This window comes from Urocampus carinirostris, chromosome 13 (genome assembly GCF_059441175.1).
Source record: "Urocampus carinirostris isolate Australia breed hairy pipefish chromosome 13, RoL_Ucar_1.0, whole genome shotgun sequence".
Taxonomy (NCBI): Eukaryota; Metazoa; Chordata; class Actinopteri; order Syngnathiformes; family Syngnathidae; genus Urocampus; species Urocampus carinirostris.
The window spans coordinates 21,191,185-21,213,045 of record NC_142361.1 but is presented as its reverse complement, the minus strand read 5'-3'; the positions used below and the strand labels follow the sequence as shown (position 1 = coordinate 21,213,045).

Here is a 21,861-nt window from a genome sequence, read left to right as displayed (position 1 = left end):
ATTCGTCATAATAAGGAGAATGGGGTCACGAAGGCCTGAGAATGGAGAACTTGGCTATCTGATTTTTGTCTGGTTTAGGAAACACAAGCAATTATGGGATGCAATGCTCTCTTACAGATTTCAATTTTCACAGATTTTTGTAATAAACTATTAATTCGGTCAAATGTATTTAAAACTCCCCTATGTGAAAATTATATTGAAATGTATATGTAACATTTATGTAAATATAATAGCAATTATTTTTTACAACGGTCTCGAACCTTTTTGTAGGGTCGAGCTACTAAAATAGCAACATAGCTTGCTGAATAACTAAAAAGTAGATTGATAGTGAGCAAGAAAGATAAACAGGTAAAACAAACAAAAAGGGAGTTCGTTAGCTAGGTAAAAGAGTAAAAAGCCAACGAAATAGCCAAATAGAAAGCAAAAATAAGCTAGATATTAGCTCGAAAGGAGGCCTAAATTTAGCCTCATAACTAGGTCAATTGCTAGCTAGATAGCATACCAACAAATGTAAAAAATAGCTAGCTAGCAAGCTTTCTAAATAGCTAAAAAGGTAGGAGGATGGCTAGCTACAAAGCTAAAAAGGTAGCCATAAAGCTAGTTTAAAAGAAACTGCTCATGTTTTCCTCATTCGCTGTATAAAACCCATAAATAGGAATGTAGTTTGTATTTCCTATAAAATAATTCAAAAAAAATATGAATAAATAATTTTGTTTAATAAGTGACTAGATTCTCATTCTATTCTATTAATTGATTAAAACGATAACCAATACTTGAATAGATTTGAACTGGAATTGATTTATTTGAATATCTAAATTAACTACTTATGTTATTGCTCTGTTGTTACTATGCTATTTCCACGTAATTATTAAGGATAGGGACTCAGTGAACGAATACAATAGATAAATAAAACCATTTTACTGGAAAATCACAATGATCCAACACTGGTGAGCTATTTTCAGAACAGGTCCGCGGGCTCTTCAGCTGCCCTTAGGGGGCATCCTTTTGCCTGCGGGCTCAACGTCAGAGAACTCTGATTTAGTGCCTTCGAGTTGTGCAAAAACATTTATTTTAAAGTTTGCTTGACGATTTGTACACAACGCGTTAGGGCTGCACTTTTAACCGAAATCGAATTGACATCGCGATGTGACGTAATGCGGTTGTGAAACCGCAGAGCACTGCAGTTTTTTCAAGGTTTTGTAGTGAGTGATAAAGTTATGGCCAACCACAATTGTTACTGTTCAAGTTTTAAAAGCGCCGACCAATCAGAGGCAAGTTTTAATAATGGCACAAGCCAATAAACGCGATTCAAAGTTTGCAAGCACCCCACTGTGCCACACCCACCATGTGAGCTCATTGAGTGTCATGCCGGACTCTGTAAACATAGTCCCAGAGTCAACAAACGAAAAGGAAACGAAGCTTGCACCAAATAAGGGCGGTACATCACTTGTTTGGACCTATTTTGGTTTTGACGAAGCGGATGTGGAACAGAAGAAAAACACCCGTTGCAGAATTTGCTTTCGCCTAAACCCTAGGTCCAGGGGAAACACAAGTAATTTCTACCAGCACCTTAAAAATTCACATATTAAAATAAATGGCATGTCAACAAGAATTATAAGTAAAAGACAAAGAAGGTGAATCTACAAGTGGACTGAGAGGTAAACAGACCTCCATCAAAGCAACATTTGCGACCTTCACACCGTACGAAAAAAGTTCGCAAAGGCACAAAGAAATAAGCAATGCTGTGACTATAGCTCAAAATTGTGAATAGTGTCCAACCCCAAAACTGCTTTATCGATTAGAGGTTACACTTTTTATTTCTGCAAGTTAATAAGTGAAATGTTATAAGAAGAGTAATAAATAGTTGTAGTGGGTTGGGGGGCGCTAGGAATTAACCGGGGAACCATGGGGGTGCCAGCCTGCATAAGTTTGGCAACCATTGCACTACACACACTATGGAGACAGCTAATGGTCAAATATTACAGTGTTACTTTAACTCCTCTATTAAATTAAACTAAAACTGCCTAAAAGTGCCTTGTCATCGTCCCTATCCAATAAAAAAAAGATAAACAATAAAATCAACAAGTTGTTTTCCGTCAGTACCGTGTTTTACAAAATATTGTCTTTCTCTTTTTTAGTAACGTACTGATTCGTTGAGTTTTTATTGCTCATATTCTAGCTGTGTTGGGCAAGTTTTGGATATTTTCGAACTCTCCCCTCTGAGATTCGATCTGCAACCTCAATGGAAGTGTTTAACTGTAGGCTTAAGACAAATTTATATGCTATAGCTTATGAATGACCTATTTTTCAATTTGGCGATGTCTGTGTATTGCAACATCCATTGTAGCCTGATCACCCTAGAAGAGAGACTACCTCATGTGCGGTTCCAACTCAAGGTTTCTTCATTTGACTTTTTCCTTGCCCTCATGTAGGTTTTAGATCAGGGGATGGTGTAATAATAGTCTGTAGTCTATATATAATCGTCTGGGTCTGTGCAGTCCTTTGAGACCTCTTGTGAATAATGGCTATACAAATACATTTCACATTTTTTCCTGCTTTTGGAAAAATAAATCCTTATTCACAATAATTTTACATGATTGTTGAAAACAATTATTGACAAAAAAAGCATGTTCTACAAAAGCCCATTTTCTTGTACTTATTTTACTATATAAGTTTTGGAATAGATTTTCCTTTTTCACTATAATTTTACATTTTGTAATTAGACATTTGCAATTTGTAGCTTAAAAAATAAGGAAAAAATAATATATACAGAGATAAATGTTTGAAAAATAAAAGATGAGAAAATAATTTAAAATATGGTAACATAGGAGGAGTCATTTAGAAATAATTGTAAGGTAAAGAAAACAATTTTATTATAAAGTAAAATATGAAAAAAGCAAGACTAAATTTCCCAAGTCACTATAATTTTAAATTTTTTAATTGGATTTTTGCAAATAGTTGATGAGAGCAATGTGGAAAAATATTGTAAAATGAAATAATTAGATAAAAAATAATCAAAGAAAATGAACACAAATGTTTTAACATAAGATGGTATTTTAGAATTATTTTAAGATAAGGAAAAACATGTCATGATAAATTAAATAGGAAAAACATTGCAAATTTATCTGCGGAAGGAACAGGAACATTTTGCATGGAAAGAGAAATTGTTTTCTTATTTCAATAATCCAGACACACGCTATCCTACTTACGAACGAAATTCGGATGATCGTTCGTAAGTTGAATTTGTAAGTTGTTTCATTGCTATAACGTTTATATAAAAATGTTTAGGCGTGTATAAGTACCCAGTATTGTTTTGTACTAAAAAATAAACATTTCATAAAATAATATGCTCTATAACGATAAAAAAAGTCGAGTTTAACTTACTTTTGGGAGATGCGCTTCAAGAGGTCCTCCTCCGTGGTAAAAAGTGACCGAAACAAAGTGTTCCGACCATTTTCTCAACCGTATCAAGCTTTCCTATTCCACTTTCATTTCAAAAGAGACGGCTCGCCTCTTCTTTAAACTTTTTACCAACCATATTCAATGGATGCATGAGATATGAAACAGTAAAAATGTCAAAGTTCTTAGCGTGCTGGAGATAGTATAGCCATAGACAGTATAGAATGTTTGCACACCAACTAGGAAGAGGAAGCAGATTTTTTTAACTGTTTTTACAGGTGGATGCTGGGTGACCTCTCACAGCGCAACACTCCGGTAGCGGCGGAAAGAAGCACTACAAGAATGATCTCTACACGGAAAGAGGTGCACACAATACAAAATCGTACTTACAGCAATGTCCGGATATTTTATGACATCCCGAAAAAAAATCGTATCTACCGTTTTACGTAAGTCGAATGATCGTAAGTAGGGGAGTGTCTGTAACCTCAAGATATTGCATCGGAGCTTTGCTTTGAATACTTGAGAATTGACTTCACCATTCCAAGGTGCATGTTGAAAAAACCAGTAGCCTCCCCCTCCATAGTTGACAAACACCATCACAGTCAGGGAAAACCTACAGAGAAAGCACAGGTATTAAAAATAATTTGAAATTTTGCTAAATCTTACATGTGGGCTAATGCAATCTGAGCATTATGAATCACTCAGGAAATGAATGCTTGCCCTCTGGATCTCCTCAAGCAGGATTGCTGACTCAAGGCTTTAGTGCCTAAAATATGATATACTCTATGCTTGCTGAAACACTGTACGGGAGATGGAGTGCTCCACTGAATCCTGCACGATGTCCAGAAAAAGGTGAGAAATCTGCAGCGTGTAGAATTACAAGCTGGAGCTTTTCAACCAGTGTGCCGTGAGACCTTGTCTAGTGTGCCGGAGGAAATTTTCCTGATATTAAGAAAATCAGCATGCCATTTCTCAATGTTGTTGCTTTCTTTCAGTGATCAGCAGAGTAACTAACATTCATCCATATCAGTAGGGGGCAGCATATTACTATTTTCTTGTTATATTCAAATGAGGTAGTACAGTATGTTTAAGAACTGATTTTGTTTGATGAAGTTGTACAAGATTGCACTGGAACGAATAATAAAATATATTATGTAAGCAAAGATATTACATATAATATTGCTGAATTTAATTATTTTAAAAGAGGGGGAAACAATAAAAGTTGGAGCGGATAATTTCCACAGGCTGATAAATATTGTTCATTTTAAGTATTATTCTTGTTATTTTTCTAGAAGACTAAGATACAAATGAACCTGTTTAAGATAGCATAACACTGCAAAAAAATTAAAAAGTAAATTAAAGAAAATAGTGCATAATTTAATTGATTTTAATTATTTTCCATTCTCCCTTTGGGTGTCATCTACAAAAGTCCTACTATACGACAAAAATATTACAGATTAAGTATAAAACAGACACCCAGCATATTATTTTGCCTTAATACTGAAAAGAAAAAAAAGAATAGAGAAATACTACTAAAATACTACTACAGTCATACTATGATACAATACTACTACTACAGAAATACAACAGACTACAAAATATTACAATATACTTCCACGGAAATACTAAAAAAATCCAACTACAAAAATTCTACAGAAATACAACATCCAATTATAGAAATACTACAAAATACAACTACAGCGATACTACAATACTGTTTGTGCAAAATAGCTGGGGATAATAGCTTTCCAGTGAGTTTTGTATTACTTACCCCATTCTTATTTGTCTTACTTTCCCTTTTGAATACATGCCTGGCTAATACCGCCTACAGTCAGGACCTATTCTATTCTATTCTATTTTATTTTATAGAAAAACTCCTATCGAAATATCACAGAAATACTTTAAAAAAAACTACAAAAATACAACTTGGGTAATGCTACAAAAATACTACACAAACACTACAAACATACTACGAAGAAAATGCTTTTCCCCTGAGATTTGATCTGCAACCACGGTGAACTGTTTAAATCTAGTCTTAAAACACACTTCTTTTCTATAGCTTATGAATGACCTATATTTCATGTTGACAATATCCGTGTATAATTTGTTATTGCAACAATTGTAGCAGGCCTGGTCATCCTGGAAGTGGGATTACCTCATGTGCGGTCCCTTCTCCAGGTTTCTTTATTTTCCTCATGTTGAGGTTTTGAGTTTTCCCTTCCCCTAATGTAGGTTTTAGAGGGGGTGGTGTGTTAATAGTCTGTGGTTAGCAATAATCTGTGGTCTGTGCAGCCCTTTGAGACTCCTCGTGATTAAGAGCTATTCAAAAAACATAACTTTAGTTAACTTGACTTCTACAAAAACACTAAAATAATGCTACAAAACACCACAAAACAGAAGATCAAACCTAGTGCTCAAAACAAGGGTTTATTAGATTATTTTACTTTGGAAGCTAAACAATACGGCATCATCTAGTGATCAAATGATCCCATTACGCCTTAAATGAAGACAAACTGGTGTTTGGAATTAGTTTTTAAACATTTTCAATGGTCTACTTAAAGACTTTTAAATGAAAAAGTCTGCCTTGGCTCCAATTGGTTGGGATAAACTGCCCTAAGAGCAGTCTCCTTTCAACATCCTAAAGACATCATATATATCATCATATATACTATTGTTGCGATTTAAGAGTTATCCCCCTCACACAAAGATTGCCTTTAAGTGTCATAATGAAATCAGTCAACGTCTGTCTGATAAGGTGCACTATATCCATTCGATTTAAACGTGCATGGAGCCATTACTGCTCTTTTAGCTCCAAAGTGCAGATACGAGATTTTAATCAACCGTTATCTTCTCCGAAGCTCCATCAAATGAACCGAGCTCACGTGATATTCTGCCCGATCACATTTATCATTGTAGTTTTGACCAGGATATGCATTAGTCGCCATGGCAACAACGAAGAAGGTTGAACGAGTGACCAGAGGTTCGCCGGTAAAGAAATGATTGCAATAGGAGGCTTTATGGGCCATCTCTCTAATGAAAACATTTCAACTCAAGCAGATTAAGCTACAGCCGCCGCCTCGCTGACACTTGAGGCTGCAAATAATCGTTAAATCTTTCTCCTGCAAAACACTTGCTCTACTTTTTAACACATGGAGTGAGGTTAAGTCTGGTTTCTTTATGAGTTGTCGAAGTCAATTATTCAAGTATTTTCCTCATGCTGAGGATTTTTTGTTTTTCCCTTGCTTGCATGTGGGTTTAAGATCAGAGGATGGTGCTATTGTAACCTTTGCAGTCTCGGATCAGTTTGTTCTGTATTTTCTGAACAATTTTCTCCATTTTGTAATCTATCATATGAAAACGTTCTTGGCTCTTTATAAATTCCCCTTTTATAACGGATTTTTTTCGTTCTTGTGTTGGACATTTTTTGTATTCATAGGTTCTTAAGAAAAAAAAACGCAAAAAAAAAAAAATATTCCAAAAGCGTTAAAAGGGAATTAAGAGAGTGTCCGTTCTCGAGAGACTCCAGAAGAAGAACGACACAAAAACATTTAATGTAAAAAATCAAATTTACACACTTTCTGAATTTCACAGATCTATTTTCATATCCTCGATAGTTTTTGGGATATTCAATGTCAAAATGTCCTCGAGACTTTTGGAACACCCTGTAGTATCATGGATTTATTACCAAGATATTACTCTTAGACAGCAGTAGTGAGCGGTAACGATGCACTTACAGGACTCTTTCATATGAATAATGTGTATGCATTAGCAATTTCCATCTCACCTTCACCATGTGGCGCCATACAGCAAAATGTAGCAATATTTTTAAAATGACACCTTGCAGCCACAAGCTTTAGGACTCAGCTCGTAATAAATAACTAAATGTATCAATTTTTCACTCAATTTGAGCAATCTTGTTGACGAAGGTAATTATCTTGCCAAATGTAAGAATGAACAAATTACGTGGAACTGAGGAAATCAGCTAAAAACTTTAGTATAGTTTAAAAAAATACTAAAATGAATAAAATAATTGATAAAAATATATGTATTCTCCAAAAGAAAAATAACATTTTACTTCAAATATTTGATTGTTCTTATTTTACTATATTTATTCCCTATTCTTATTGGACAGTGGCGGAATTAAGCTAAAAGCTGGAGAAGAAAAAAATATATAGTAAAAACAGGAAAATATAAGTATAATGACATTATTAAAATGATGATGATGATGATATATATATATATATATATATATATATATATATATATGACACACATATATATTTAAAATAATTAAGATGTGATTATTTTAACCTGTTGCACTTTGGTAGATGAGGTAAAAGCTAAAAAAGGAAAACTATAGAATAAAATCAGGAAAACAATTAGAAAGATAAATTGAGATAAATAAAATTATTAAAACATTTTAGCCAAAGTTTGGGCAAATTTACATCAAAATATTTAAATTTTCCTTATTCAATAATATTTTTAACACATTTTGATTGGACCTTAAAATTAAGCTAATATCTTTGAGGATTTTTTTAGCAAAACAATTAAATGAAAATAAAACTTTATTTACCAGAATAACAATAAAAGTAATTTGATGTTTCTTCTTTTACTATATATTTTTTAAATTTCTGATTAGAATTTTGCACTACAGTGATGCAAGCATGAGTATGTTTTTCTCTTTTTGACACAAATAATATCTACAAACATAACATAGTCATTCGATGTTTCTTATTTTACCATGACTGTTTAAATTTCCTATGATTTTGTACCTCTGGATTAGACATTTGCAGTAAAGAGCTTCTTGTCACTCCAGAAAACCAATCAGAGAAAAATCTGGAACCGAGTCAAAACGTAAGAAAATGAACGAGTCAGCCATCTGGCCAAAATCCTCTGCTCTGCTTTATTATTTCCACTAAATACTGACGAAGCAATTTCTCCCGCGTAAACCGGCGACAAGCTTTTAGTTGTGAGGCAGCAAATTAAAATTGCAATCCTCTTAGAAAAATAAACGTATCAAGCGTCACTGGGCACTATTTCACGGCAGTGGAGGGCAATTATCAGAAGCCCCTTTTGACGCAACAAACACCTTTCGCCGTGAAAAATGGACCTGCGTTTACGGTACGTGAATGATGTTTTTCTTCTCCGAAACAGAAACTTGTTACTTATCGGAGGTAGGAATCGTAAGTCAAGAGCTAGATTGAAAACCTCTGCCAGGTATTCACAATATTATCAGTCAGGGCATTAAGAGTGGAAGCCAATGAAGTGTATTTTTTTCTGTTATCATTAGCTAATGAAAACTTTGCACTTTTTTTCAAAGACAGCGACAGTAGCTATTGCTATCATACTCTCGCATGAAAGTCTATAATGCGTCCAGAATAAAAATACAGTAACCTAATGGTCACCTAATGATTCCCAACGAGATGTTGCAACACATCAGTTGGGTGTGCAAGGGGGCTGGGAATCCCCTCCTGTGTATCAGAAAGAGTCAAAAATTAAAATGTGAATGTGTTCTTGACTATAACCACCTCGCACTATATGGCTCCCCTTATGTAATGTAATAATATATAAGTTTATTCATTAATAAATCAATATGTCATATTTTAAGTTATTTTCAAAATTTTGCGAAAAGAAACCATAGATTTCTTTTCAACTGGATAAAAAAAAAATCCAAATACTATAAAAAAATCACGGTAGTAAAACATAAACCCTACAAATAATAATAATTAATTTTGTCATAATATTTTTCAGTTCTTTAACAAACTTTTTGCACTAGCCAGCTAAATAGCTAATTGGCTACTTCCAGTTAGCCAACTAGCTGGAAAATGAGCAACTTACTAGTCTGTTTACATTTAGCAGCTAAGAATAGTCAAACATGTTTTTCGATTTTTATATATTTTTCAGTTGACTAGTATTTTGGATGTTAATAAACAAAGAAAACTACTGTAATCATCGCTGCTTTGTACTTCGCAGCTTCTGTACATCATTGGTTGAAAAATATTCCGCGATCGATTATCTTTGTTTGCTGCGGGTAGGGTCTTGAACAGTGCATTTTTGTTGTTGGGCCTGGCGGGTAATTTTTTCCTGTTATTTCAGCTTTGGTGTGGCCACAATCCACTATCCCAAATCCCATATTGCTGCGGCAGGGACTGGCAGAAGGCACGCCTCACATAAAATGCATGATTGCAGCCGCGATCCATTATCTCCCGTCAACTATTGCTAAGAGCAGGGGCTGGCAGAGCGCATTTTTTCCCGGTTTGGAGCACTGAACTGTACTATTGTGGCTCGCTTAACTGACATGAACTCCACTCTTTTGGCCGCCATCCATTATCTCCAGTCGAAAATTGCCGAGACCATGAGAGCAAAATTGTGTCATGGAAGGCCGCTTTTTTTGTTCCTTCTTTCTGCCTAAAACGAGTAGCACCCGTTATCCCCGGTTGACTATTGCTTTGAGCGGGGGTTGGCAGAGCCATGTTAAAAATATGGGGGGCCTATTTTGCTGATTTGCACATAATGTGTTTTTTTTTTGTCCCCATTAACCACAATAAACGACGAATTACAGTAATTTATTTTTTTCTTGAGTGCCAAATCATTAAAATTTATATGGCGTATGGTACGTGACTACAAAAAATGTTTTGGTCTTTTTACTTTAGTGGTCTAGTTAACTACGTTTCAGATCAAACTTTCTTTTTCAACTGAAGAACAGGAAGAATTAGTGTCACTACTCTGTACTTTTACAGGGAAACTAGAATATTTGACCACTAAATGTCACTGTATTGTGTTGTGCAACCGTGATGTCTTGCTACAAAGCACACGGAAGAATAATAACTACGAAGACTCAAACTGACCAAACTGCACAATTATTTTCCCAGTTTTTTTGCCCAACATTTTATAACGTTTTTGTTTTGGAGATGTACCCGTAGCAGCAGGATAACAGAAGATCATGTCAGCTTACCCTAAGTGAGCATTGTTATGTAAAATAGATTACCAGAAATATCGACCATTTAGCATTTCAAAAAGGCAAGTTTATATGGTAGTTCAGGTATTTGTGCTCATTTTTCAAACCAATTATGTTTCCTCAAAGATGTTTCACAACTAGGTGGCACTAAATAACAATGTCCCTTATATTGTACTTGGAATTAAAGTGATATATGGGGTTTTTTGCCAACTTGTGGTAAACTTGAATTAAAAGTGTTCAGTTACAGGAACTTAAATGACTATTAAACAAATCCCCCCTAACATTGAGTGTCTCAAAACTGCAGCGATGGTAGATGTAATATCATTCATCCTTTCCTTGAACTGCTGAAAACGCTTTGTGCAAATGCACTTAACAAGCTGAGCTCCCAAAAATAATAAAGTTAAGCGCTGTTTTTGGATGAGACGAATATGACCTGCTGTTCCACGCCATTGAGTATTCTAATGCGTGCCGCAGATGGAAAGGACGTTAGTCGTATGCTGGAGGCTGCCATTTGTGCTGCTGTGTTTCTTCCCCGTCTCCCTTTTGGCAGGAGATCTATGGCCATGTGCATGTGTGCTGATATGTTGACTGTATTATTTACATCAATTATTTGGCATGGGGGAGGTCAGAGCCACACCAGCATCCTGTTTCCAGAGAGGCGTGCTTTGTATCTCGCCCCCAGGCCACAATTAGGGCAAGCAGGGAGACCAGATTCAATCACACGCATCCAATAGGAAGACGAACGCCGGCTGATATCAGACATTGCTGCCCAAACTCCCCCCCCCCCGCTTGATAACGAAATCTTAGGGGAGCTTGTGGCCAGACTTTGACCCTTGTAATTATTTATTACGCTTGGCCTGTAGATTTTCATCATACTGCAGCAAAACGAGGTTGGTGGTGTGATAATATCAACGGCGACAGATAGCGAGATGCAACACGTACCCTCGGAAAGCATCCAGTGAACGCAAGCGTTTGGGTTTCAGTTGGGCAGCACTGCTCTCGGTCTGGGTAGCGTGAAGTTCGTCCTGTGGGCAAAAAAACAAGGGCGAAAAAGCTAAGTGTACATAAGAATTAACAGCATTTACCATCTCACCAGTCAACCTTTCTGGTTCTTTCATGATCCATACACATGCACTTATCCATTGGTTTAGAGTAGGAATCTCCAAAGTTGTGCCCATGGGCACGAGGCTGCCTCTTAAGGACAGTTAAGGTGCTGGGTTATTGTGATTTTCTAGTAAAATGATGTTTTTAGTAGTTGAGTGAGTTTATTTAACCCTACCTCCAATTATTAACCTGGTAATAACATAGTAACAACCACGGCGGCATTTTTACCATGACAAATAGGGGGAATGGGGGGCGTGGGGCATGAGGACTTCCCAAAACAATAATAATAGATAGAAATAGATAGATAGATAGATAGATACTTTATTCATCCCCAAAGGGAAATTCACATTTCCAGCAGCATCCCTGAGCTGAGAACAATACAATAATAAAGCAAAAAGAATACAATATTCAAACACCCAGTGTGACGTGCAAATGCCCACTGTAGCGTGTTATATAGAATATCTAAATAGTGCTACACAGAATACATATTGCAATAAAATTCGGTAATATGCAATGTAGGGGGTGTGGTTTAATGTGGGCTTTTACTCTGCCGGGTAGAGTTAAAGAGCCTCATGGCATGAGGAAGAAAAGATCTCTTCAGTCTGTCCGTAGTACAAGACAGTGACAGCAGTCTGTCGCTGAAACTGCTCTTCTGTCTGGAGATAATGCTGTGTAGTGGATGCGATGGATTGTCCATGATTGACCGCAGCTTTTCCAGTGCCCGTCTCTCAGCTACTGTTGTTAGGCTGTCCAGCTCTTTGCCCACAACCGAGCTCGCTTTCCTAGCCAGTTTATTGAGACGAGAGGCATCCTTCTTCTTGACGCTGCCTCCCCAACACGCTGTCGCATAGAAGAGGGCACTTGCCACAACTGTCTCATAGAGTATTTTCAGGAGCTTTTTGCAGATTTTGAAGGAGGCCAGCCTTCTGAGGAAGTAAAGTCGGCTTTGCCCTTTCCTACATAGAGCTTCTGTGTTGGCAGTCCAGTCCAGTTTGTTGTCCAGCTGCACACCCAGGTATTTGTAGGTCTGGACAAATTCTACACATTCTCCTTTGATGGTTACAGGAACCGGGTGAGTTCTGGTTCTCCTGAAGTCCACCACCATCTCCCTGGTCTTGGTGGTATTCAGGTGCAGGTGGTTTGCGTCGCTCCATCGGACAAAGTCCTGAATCAATTTCCTGTACTCCTCCTCTTGCCCATTGATAATAATAATAAAAAATTTGCATCGCAAAGCCTTTTTGTATGATCCAAAAACATATCACTTTGTCAAACGGGCGCCCCTTTGACACCCTTGCTTGCTGCGAAGGTGTGCAGGGAGACTGAAAATGAGATGAGGAAACGCATAGGGGAGGGGCACAAGGGGGACAGTTCACCTCTGACTGGGGCTGGAAGATCTTACCCGTGTAGTAATTTAGTGAAGAATCACCACTGGTAATAATATAGTAACAACATGAAAAGTTGTTATTTTACAAATGCATATCAAACTGTGGGCCCTTTGCACTATTTGGTAACATAAAGTATATTTAGGCTTGACAAAGGTTGGAGACACCTGGTTTAAACTCACTTGGAGATTCTGAAAAGTTACAAGTGAAAAGAATTAACATGTTGTACATCAGCTGTTAACAAAATGTGCGTATACATGTACAGTATCTTCAAGTTGTCACAACAGCTAAAAGTCAACATTGGTCATTTATCTCAACATTATTGCAGCTTGAAAGCTCCTTTAACTCATGAGTTAAAGATTCCCAAACGGTGCTAACTCTGAAGTGCTTTCATCGCCAAAGCTTTAAAACTGATGTGACTCTTTTAGTTAAATCTTTAACACTCTTTTCACTCAAGAGTTGAAGCTTAGCAGCGCTCTTAATTCAACTTTTTTTGTTTAAGAAATCCGATGCTAATGTATTATTTGAGTTAAAGCCTTGATGCAGAGTGTCAAACAGCTTGATGCTTCTTTAACTCACAATTTGAGCCTTTATAGCTTTAAAGTATTCATGCTGATTTAACTCTTTGAGTTAAAGGTAAAAACATTGTTTTTACTAACTTGCTAAAGCTCATAAACGGCGCTAAGTGCTTTCAAACATTAAGCTTTAAAACCGATTTAACTCTCTGAGTTAAAGCCTTTACACTGTTTTTAGTAAGTTTCTCATTGAGAATAACACTTCTCACATAGTCCTCTTATCTGTGTTAGTCCCCATGTGTCACTATGAAGCACCAGAGCAGGAAGACACCAACCCCAATTAAGTGCTGATGGATCTCCGTGTCATTTACGCAGCATGTGCAAGACTGAGACGTCTTACTTGCAAGAATGAGAGGAACCATTCATGTTCAGCAGAAATGCATCACATGAACCAAGATGTTTGCTTGAATGTCTCTCTGTCAGTCTGCAGCACAATGGGCTCTGCTAATATTTGAATCAATCTTTCAATTAGTGTCTGTGCAGCTTGATGTTTGGAGTCTCTGGAAATTTTACCATGTGCCTTGCTCTTGATTTGGTCAGGCCAAACAATGCTGCATGGATCAAAATGTATCTTACAAACGTGCCTTCAATTCATGTTGCTTCAAATTTTCATAATCTAACAAAGATCTAAAGAGATACTGTTTAATGTTTGACCATTAGATGTTGTTGTATTGTGGAGTGCACAAAGAAGAATACAAACTACAAAGACTCAAAGTGACCGAAACGCGGCAATTTTCTTATCATTTTTGGCCCTTTTATAAGGTTTTTTTGTGTTTGGGGATACCCAGAGCAGCAAGATGGTGGACAATTATCTCCGCTCCCTCTGGGTGAGGCTCATCCTATGTTGAATAAATGTAAATTTCTTAACCTACGAGCTTTTTATTTTTTTTTTTACTACAAAGAGGCACCAAAAATACACAATATCCCCTTATTCAACTTACATTGTCAAAGGAGTACTGAGGGCTTTGGCAGCAGATGGTCTTTGCAAATTTTGATGTGCGACATTTTCTGTAAGACAACAAATGTATTGATTAAAAAAAATACATTTAACTTGCACAGGTAGGACATAAATCTGGCAAGGGGTAGGTTTGACTGGATGTTGGTAATTTGATCATTTGTGCCATTGAGGCTGCGAACATAGGGGAATCCATTTGTGTCATAATCAAGAATTTATACAACATATACACAAATAAAATCCTTACACTTTAATTAAAAGAAACATGCATACGGTAGACCCCTGGGATAAAAGGACCCTGCCTTTCCATGTTTTTACTTTAAGATGTGGAATAAATGGATCTTTTGGCCCCTTTTTACGGCATTTTCACTCTAAATATGACATCCCTCCAAAAATAAAAAAGTTCCAACATTAAGGTCTTCATGCTGCACCTCTCATGTCTCTAAGTCGCCTGTCTGCTATTGGTCGACGTCCTACAGGATAGTGGTCTGCTATTAGCTTGCGTCACTGCACCATGAAGATGCAGATATGCAATTGGCTGAACTTCCTCCCAGAATGCTTTTCTCTCTCTTTGTTCAGTTCACCCGTAATTTTATTTGCTATGGGTCCCAAGGCTTGCAGTGATGCATATGGAAAGAATCCAAAACATGATAACCATAGAAATGAAGCTTGTGATTATTAAGAAATACGAAAAAAAAAATACACAAATTACTACCTTTGCTAAGTTACATGACCTTATCTAATCGATGACCGGTGTCACGACCAGAACGGAATCAGGACCTAAAAGTTTTATTGAAAGAAAGTGGAAAGGCTGTGCCCACGATCCGGTGCTTGCTGGACATTGGAAGCAAGTCGCTCTCGCAATCGGATTGTGATCCGAATACGGAAGTGGATCTTCCGTAGCGGCCGATGGCGGTGTCAGGGACGGAAAAAACACGTCGATAGCCGGGATAGGAGAGCAAAAATGTGGTCGGGATCAAAAACGAGTCGTAAGCCGGGACGGGAGAGCAAACGTGGTCGAGGTCAAAAAACAGGTTGTAGCCGGCGACAAACGGGGAGATCAGGAACAGACGGGTGGAAAAACGGGTGCAAAAAGCGGGACAGACGGGAGTCAGAGTCAAAGTGCTTGCCTTGTAAAAACAGAGGTTCGCTGACGGAATGACCATCGGAGAGTGACAGGCTTGGGTTTAAAAAGGGACAAGGAGCCAATCAGATAGCCCGCAGCGGCTGGTGCCAGATGAGCGGGCCCAGGTGATTCCAATAGGTAATCATGACAACTGGGACAATTATCAAAAATAGGGAGGCAACTAAAGCAGGGAAATCTTCTGAGAGTTTGACAATCATCACAAGTGTAAGTTTAAAAAAATATCAGTTTTATCTGTAATCAGCTTTTGCCGTACACCCTCCCCCCACTATTCTGCATTCACCCGCTACTCCACTTGACCCTTATAATTCAATTACAGTTTAACATATGCACAAATATTTCTGAGAAGTACTACTTACTATATACCATTTTGTTATTTCAATGTCTTTCTGGGTTCAGAACACATAAGCTAATTACCATATGTTGCAATGCCCACCTCTGAACGGATTAAAACTTGTTACCCGGGGTTCTCCTGTACAAAACGAGAATGTACGTTGGTGGTTTGTGTATACCTGTATATGCAGGATGTAATGACAAATAATAGAGCAGTTACAGCCAGGGAGAGAGCTGCCACCAGGATTGCTAAATAACACAACAGAGAGAGGAGCATGTTAACATCTTCAACGACACAGACAAAAATTATAACACACTGGTATCAATACAAAATTTAAAAGTAAGATTTTAATTCAATGATTCTTTGAGCCAAAAATGCTGTATTTGGGAGAACTATTTTTTCGGAATGGTCCTAGGTGAGACCAACCTCTGACCCGGACAAATAAATCCATGCACCCAATTCCCATGAGTTTGTTCTGTGTCAATCAGTGTCAATTGTGATTCCCAAGAGATTGACAAAGACCTAATGGATCTCATTCTAGGTAAATTTACCACACAGCATTTACAAGAAATGTAATACAAGAGGCAAGGAATACCTTTGGGTAGAATAGAGAAATATGAGGAGCATTCAAGATTGAAATAATATTTTTTAAAATTCAAATAAAAACAAAATATACTCTGCTAGTTACCAACACGAAACAAAAAAAAAACATTCTCATTTATCAAAATATTTTCCAGTCTCTGGATGCAGCAATTCCAAAGGGAAAGGCTACCGCAAAAAGTAATTTAAAATATATACCGCCTCACATGTCAGATAATCGTATTTTGAATAAAATTGTATTGAAATCATGGCGGCACAGCGGCTGGGTGGTTAGCGCCCAGCCCCACGGTGCAGAAGTTCAGGATACAACTTCCCCCGTGTGGAGTTTCCTCCCGCAATTCAAAAACAAGCATGTCAGGTTAAATGGCCGGTCCAAATCGTCCCTAGGTGTGTATTAGCGAGTCAATGGTTATACGTCTATGTGTGCAACTGACTATCAACAAGTTCACGGTGTCCTCTGCCCACTGTCCAAAGATGGCTGGGATGGGCTCCAGCACCCCCGACCCTACTGAGGATAAGTGGTGCAGATAGAGGACAAGCAAGGCAGATAATGGATGCATGTATTTAAGTCCGAAGGCAACCATCTTACGCTGCCATTGTTACTTCACTGTTTACGATTCTTCTAAGAACATGAAGAACGCAACAAAGAAGTTAAGTTGTGATGCCCATTACCCAAGTCCCAATTTACTCTGCTTTACTGTAATTTCATTTCAGTTAAAGACTAGTGAAGCCCTTTTGGATGGTTGCTTCTTTTCGCTCAATATTTCACAAATGCAGCATTATCAGAGTAATGTGCCAGGGAATAAACAATGACAAGGAAAAAGTCTTTATGATCTATTCTATGACTGCCAGATATAAAAAAAAGGCCAGTCTGATTACGTCAGTGGAATATCAAATTAGTTTGAAATCCCCGTCCTTAAACCACTTTTAAGGGCGGCCATGTTCACACTTCCTGGTGAGTAAAGATGACGTCACACTTGCGACCAATCAGGGGCTCTAGTTCAGATAACTGGTGAGCTATGCTTGATCATTACCCCAGCTCTGGGCCAATATGTCGTCATTATTATCAGACAGCATGGACCAAAATGCCTGCGCTATCTGAATAAAAAAAAAAAAAGCTAGGAAAATTTGACTTTTTAACAGAATATTACTCAAAATGCTATGTTTAGGGGCTCCATAATAAAGTACTGTACAATTGCAGGGAAATACACTCCCTGGATACCTTAAATCTACAAGAGCCACTTATACTAAAACGGCAAAACAAAATATATATTCTTAATTTCATTATTTAAAGGACACATATCCTGTGATTTTAGCCCTTTCACAATGATGATAATATACTGCAGTAATTTTGACCCAATGGTGATGCATTTTTTTTTATAAAATGAAAGTTATTTTGGTGGAGTCCCTTTTAGGGGTGATTGACCAAAGTAAGGGGAGTAAGAACTGGAAGCAGGGTTGTTCAAAGAGAGGGGTTCGGGTAATTCAGCAGCTAATCATTTGAGAACCCCCTGCCTCAGTTCCTGCTTTCCCCACTTAATTCCAAACCTCCAAAAACTAACAACGCCTTGTTCATGAAAACCACTCCTCTCCCCGACCAAGCACCCGCGATGCAATCAATGATAAGACATGGAGTCGAAACTTTTAAATATGCAAAGAGAAGACTTTTGAACACATATGTTTCATTACAGTAATGTTCCAAACGTTTGATATCGGAGTACTTCATATTAAGTTTTTCAATAAAACTGTTCAGTAATTCAATCAATGTTTGTTATTCTTTTTTGTGGACGATATAAACTGCTTTCTAATTTGTTTCTGTCTTATAAAAGAAAATCATATCCTGTATGTCCCATTTCACTATAGGTCACCTGCAAAATATTTTGCTGAGGATGCGTTGGTTGTAAACTTATAAAGAACCTAACTTGATTATTCCATAAATATTACGACCATGGCTTTGAAAAAAACGTGGAATAAAGAGTCCAGATAGTTGTACATACAAAACACATGCAAAATATGTTTTCATTAGATGGTTGGGGTGTAAAAATGTGCTGGATGGGCGATCAGAGGGAAAACAACCACATCAACTCTGTTTTCAGTGAGGAATTGTGATTTTACAGTGGCCAAAAGCTCAAAAAATGCTAGTTCAGCTGCGTGCGCCTCCTGTAAATAAAAAGCATCACAATTGCAAATATTCAAATGTCAAGGATGCATTTTACAGCCCTGAAGCGGTCTATAAAAGTAGAAAACAAACACACTCAGAGGAAGTATGTGTGTGCATCATAGCGGAGAAAAAAAACCGAAGCCATCGAAACCATGTTACCCTTCTGCCCGGTAGAACAAATACAAAGAAGCCATTTGTGCATAGTGAGCCATGTCAAATGAAACGGTTGTCTAAAACAGTGGTTTTTAACTAGTGAGTCTTGTTATAATTATGACTACTGGAACTAACCTAAACTCTTTAACAGTAGATATTGATTATTCCCTGCAAATGAAAGTTGACAACCTCAGAGAAACACAGATAATGGTTGCTTACAAATGTTGGGCATGGCCAAATGCAAATAGAGGGAGAATATTTGGATTTTATCACCGTGAAGACAAAGCCACTGAAGTGAAGTGCTTAGGATTTTATTTAAAAAAAGCTGCTAATTTAGTTCAATTAATTTAGTTTTGTTGGTCATTTTGCTTTCTAAAAATCTGAATATCATATTTTTCAGATTATACGGCGTATTTGAAAACCCCAATTTGGCCAGATATTTGAGAGTGCATATTATAATGTAGTGCACCCTATAGTCCTAAAAATACAGTGAAAATGTATAGTTACTATAATGGATACTGCAAACCGTAACTGTTTTGCCTTTGAGAAACATATACAGTGGTCTTTGTGTGCCCTCTTGTGGTTATCATTCTCATTACAGATCCTCTTTTGTTGTATCTTTGAAAAAAAATCGTCCGGGGTTAAGAAACGTATTATGACTACTGTACTTGAGTGAAGATTTTTTGTTTATGTAAAAGAATATTTCTGTATATGGCTTGTTTGTACTTAGTTTTTTTGTTTTGTTTTAGGCAACCTTATAAGGTCAATGGCATTGTCCGAATAGACATTTAGAATGTACTTTACTAGCTGTCTATCTGCCAATAAAAGGAATACTTCAGAATGAGGTCAGCACAGTAAACATTTACTAATGAATTAATAAAATTAAGTGGTTAAACCTTATGTCAAAATAATAATTTATGTTCTATGAAATAAATTATTTTAATGTAAAAGTATATATTTTTATGCAACCTTAGCTCTTACTGTAGTTTTATTTCCATGCATCTTATTGTCAAGTGTGCCTTATACCTATATGAAAAATATATCACAGAATATTATTTTGAGGGGGTGCACCTTGTAATATACTGCGCCTTATAGTGTGGAAAATACGATATATTATACTATCTTTGGTTTAAACTGCAAATTCCTTTCATTGAATACGTTTGATAAGTAGAAATGTTTTCTTGATTTGAGTTATAGCTTGTAATTAGGGTGCCTGATACCAGCTGGTTCCTGTCTTGGTGGCGAGAACGCCCCTCGGCCGCGCCATTGTTTCCTGTCAAAGAGAGAAAGAGCAAAACCCTTGGCTGCGCATTGGTTTCCTGTTCTGACGGCAAGGAGACGGCCCCTCAGGGGCGTCCCAGATTTCTGTCCCGGTGGTGAGGTGAAAGCCCCTCGGCCGCACCCTGGTTTCCCGCTTCAGCGGCTAGGGGCAGGGACTTTCAGCCACCCCATTGCTGCAGCCTCCGTGAAAAAAGAAAATGTTTTTTTTGTGTTTTTGGGGAGGTTATGTCTCCTACCACCAGTTATGCTCCTTGCATTTTGCATTTCCAGCTTCCGTATTTGTTTTTGGTCTGGACTTTGTGAGGTTTGTTTTGACGTTTCATTGTTTTGTGAACCCACGTTTCTTTGTCACTTCGTACCTCCTTTCGTTTTTAAATGCAATCCCTCTTTTTGAGCAACCCTGCGTCCAGTTTACTGCCATCGCCTAAAAACATCAACAGTGCAATGTTGGGTCTTGAAGACAGACCAGTCATATTAAAAAGAGCCTGAATTACCATTACTACAAAACACAGAGAGGTGGCTTTGGAAAGTCCCGGCATCTTAGGTGTACGCTTCAAAACAAAAAATCATAAAGCTCTGAGCTATGTGAAGTGAATCATACTTTGCAGCAATCAGGCTCAGCTTATTATTGTCAGGTTGAACGCAAGATTAATAGCTACCCTTCAGAAAAACTAGATTAACTTAATCGATGCATTTGTGTAAGCCTGACACTTAATAAGGATCGCTATTTAACACCAGGTTGTGGTTCGGGTGCTGTCACGGTCCTTAGTATAACAGTGCACGTTCTTTGAGGAAGACCACACCTAACAAATTACCTCACGGTGCGGACAATCAATGGGAGACGCTGAGCTGAACTTTCAAATTCCCCAGCATGGCATCAGCTGCTGAGCAGACCATTATTTAAACCGAGCGTACCCTGTGGGGAGTTTGTATAATCGTCCGTGTGTGTAGCTAATGGAAGCTCATCATAGCGTGAGGGGTACCGTATATCTACTCGCATAATGGCTCCTCGGCCTTAAAAGTCGGATCCACAACATAATCTGCAATATTGTTAAGTAGCATGTACATTATGGACGAAGGCGCTTTCAAAATCCCATTACGCCCTAATCCTCTCACCCTCCCTAATGTATTACCCACAGTTCTCTACGCACAGGTCTGAACCTTTAAGACAATCACAAAAGCTTTCCTTTTTAGCCGTTTTTGCCAAAGCAGGTCTCATGTGATCAATAAACAGAATATCCCAGGAGACGGAAGAAAATACCGGCCTTTAAATGCGAACAAAGCAAGTGATGCGGCTGTATGCTGACTTCATGAATAAGAAAGTGGTTTGTTGCTTCAGAGGTAAACGACACCACCTCCCAGATAGTGATGGACAAAAATATCAGAGCAGGACTTTGAGAAATGCATGGTGTTTTTGGAGACTTACGCAAGAGAGAGTTATGAGGTTTTCTGTCCACAACACGAATGCAGGTGACATTGTTTGTATTGCCTGACCTCAGAATCCATACCGAATAGTGACCGCCCTCCTCATACGTCTGTGTCCATCTGCATTTAAAACAAGTCATTGTTATATGGTGCTCATTTTTCAAAGTAGTTTTATTTCTTGTGGCATTTTATTTAGGCACAGTACACAATAACAATATCAACTATGAATTAACAAAATAAAACAAAAAACAGATGTAGTGGTGTATTAAGTGGTGTTTATTTTTTTTTGGGGCCTACTAGGATTATTTTATATATATGAATTTAGCCTTTTCCATAATCATCAAGAATAAAACAATAAAATACATATTTCATTTGATTTGTTATGAGTCC

The 21,861-nt window shown here is 37.5% G+C and overlaps 1 protein-coding gene across 1 annotated transcript in view; it reads right to left on the bottom strand.

The window, feature by feature from the left end:
- The window catches only part of LOC148354047 (heparan-alpha-glucosaminide N-acetyltransferase), a 55,743-nt gene that overhangs the window by 29,946 nt on the left and 3,936 nt on the right, over positions 1-21,861 (bottom strand). The window contains exons 4-8 of the mRNA XM_088351427.1: positions 21,473-21,591; positions 16,030-16,099; positions 14,360-14,426; positions 11,300-11,382; positions 3,936-4,012 (exon numbers count right to left, since the gene is read on the bottom strand). Of these exons, the coding sequence (XP_088207553.1) occupies positions 3,936-4,012; positions 11,300-11,382; positions 14,360-14,426; positions 16,030-16,099; positions 21,473-21,591 (416 nt within the window). The remainder of the gene's footprint in view (positions 1-3,935; positions 4,013-11,299; positions 11,383-14,359; positions 14,427-16,029; positions 16,100-21,472; positions 21,592-21,861) is intronic.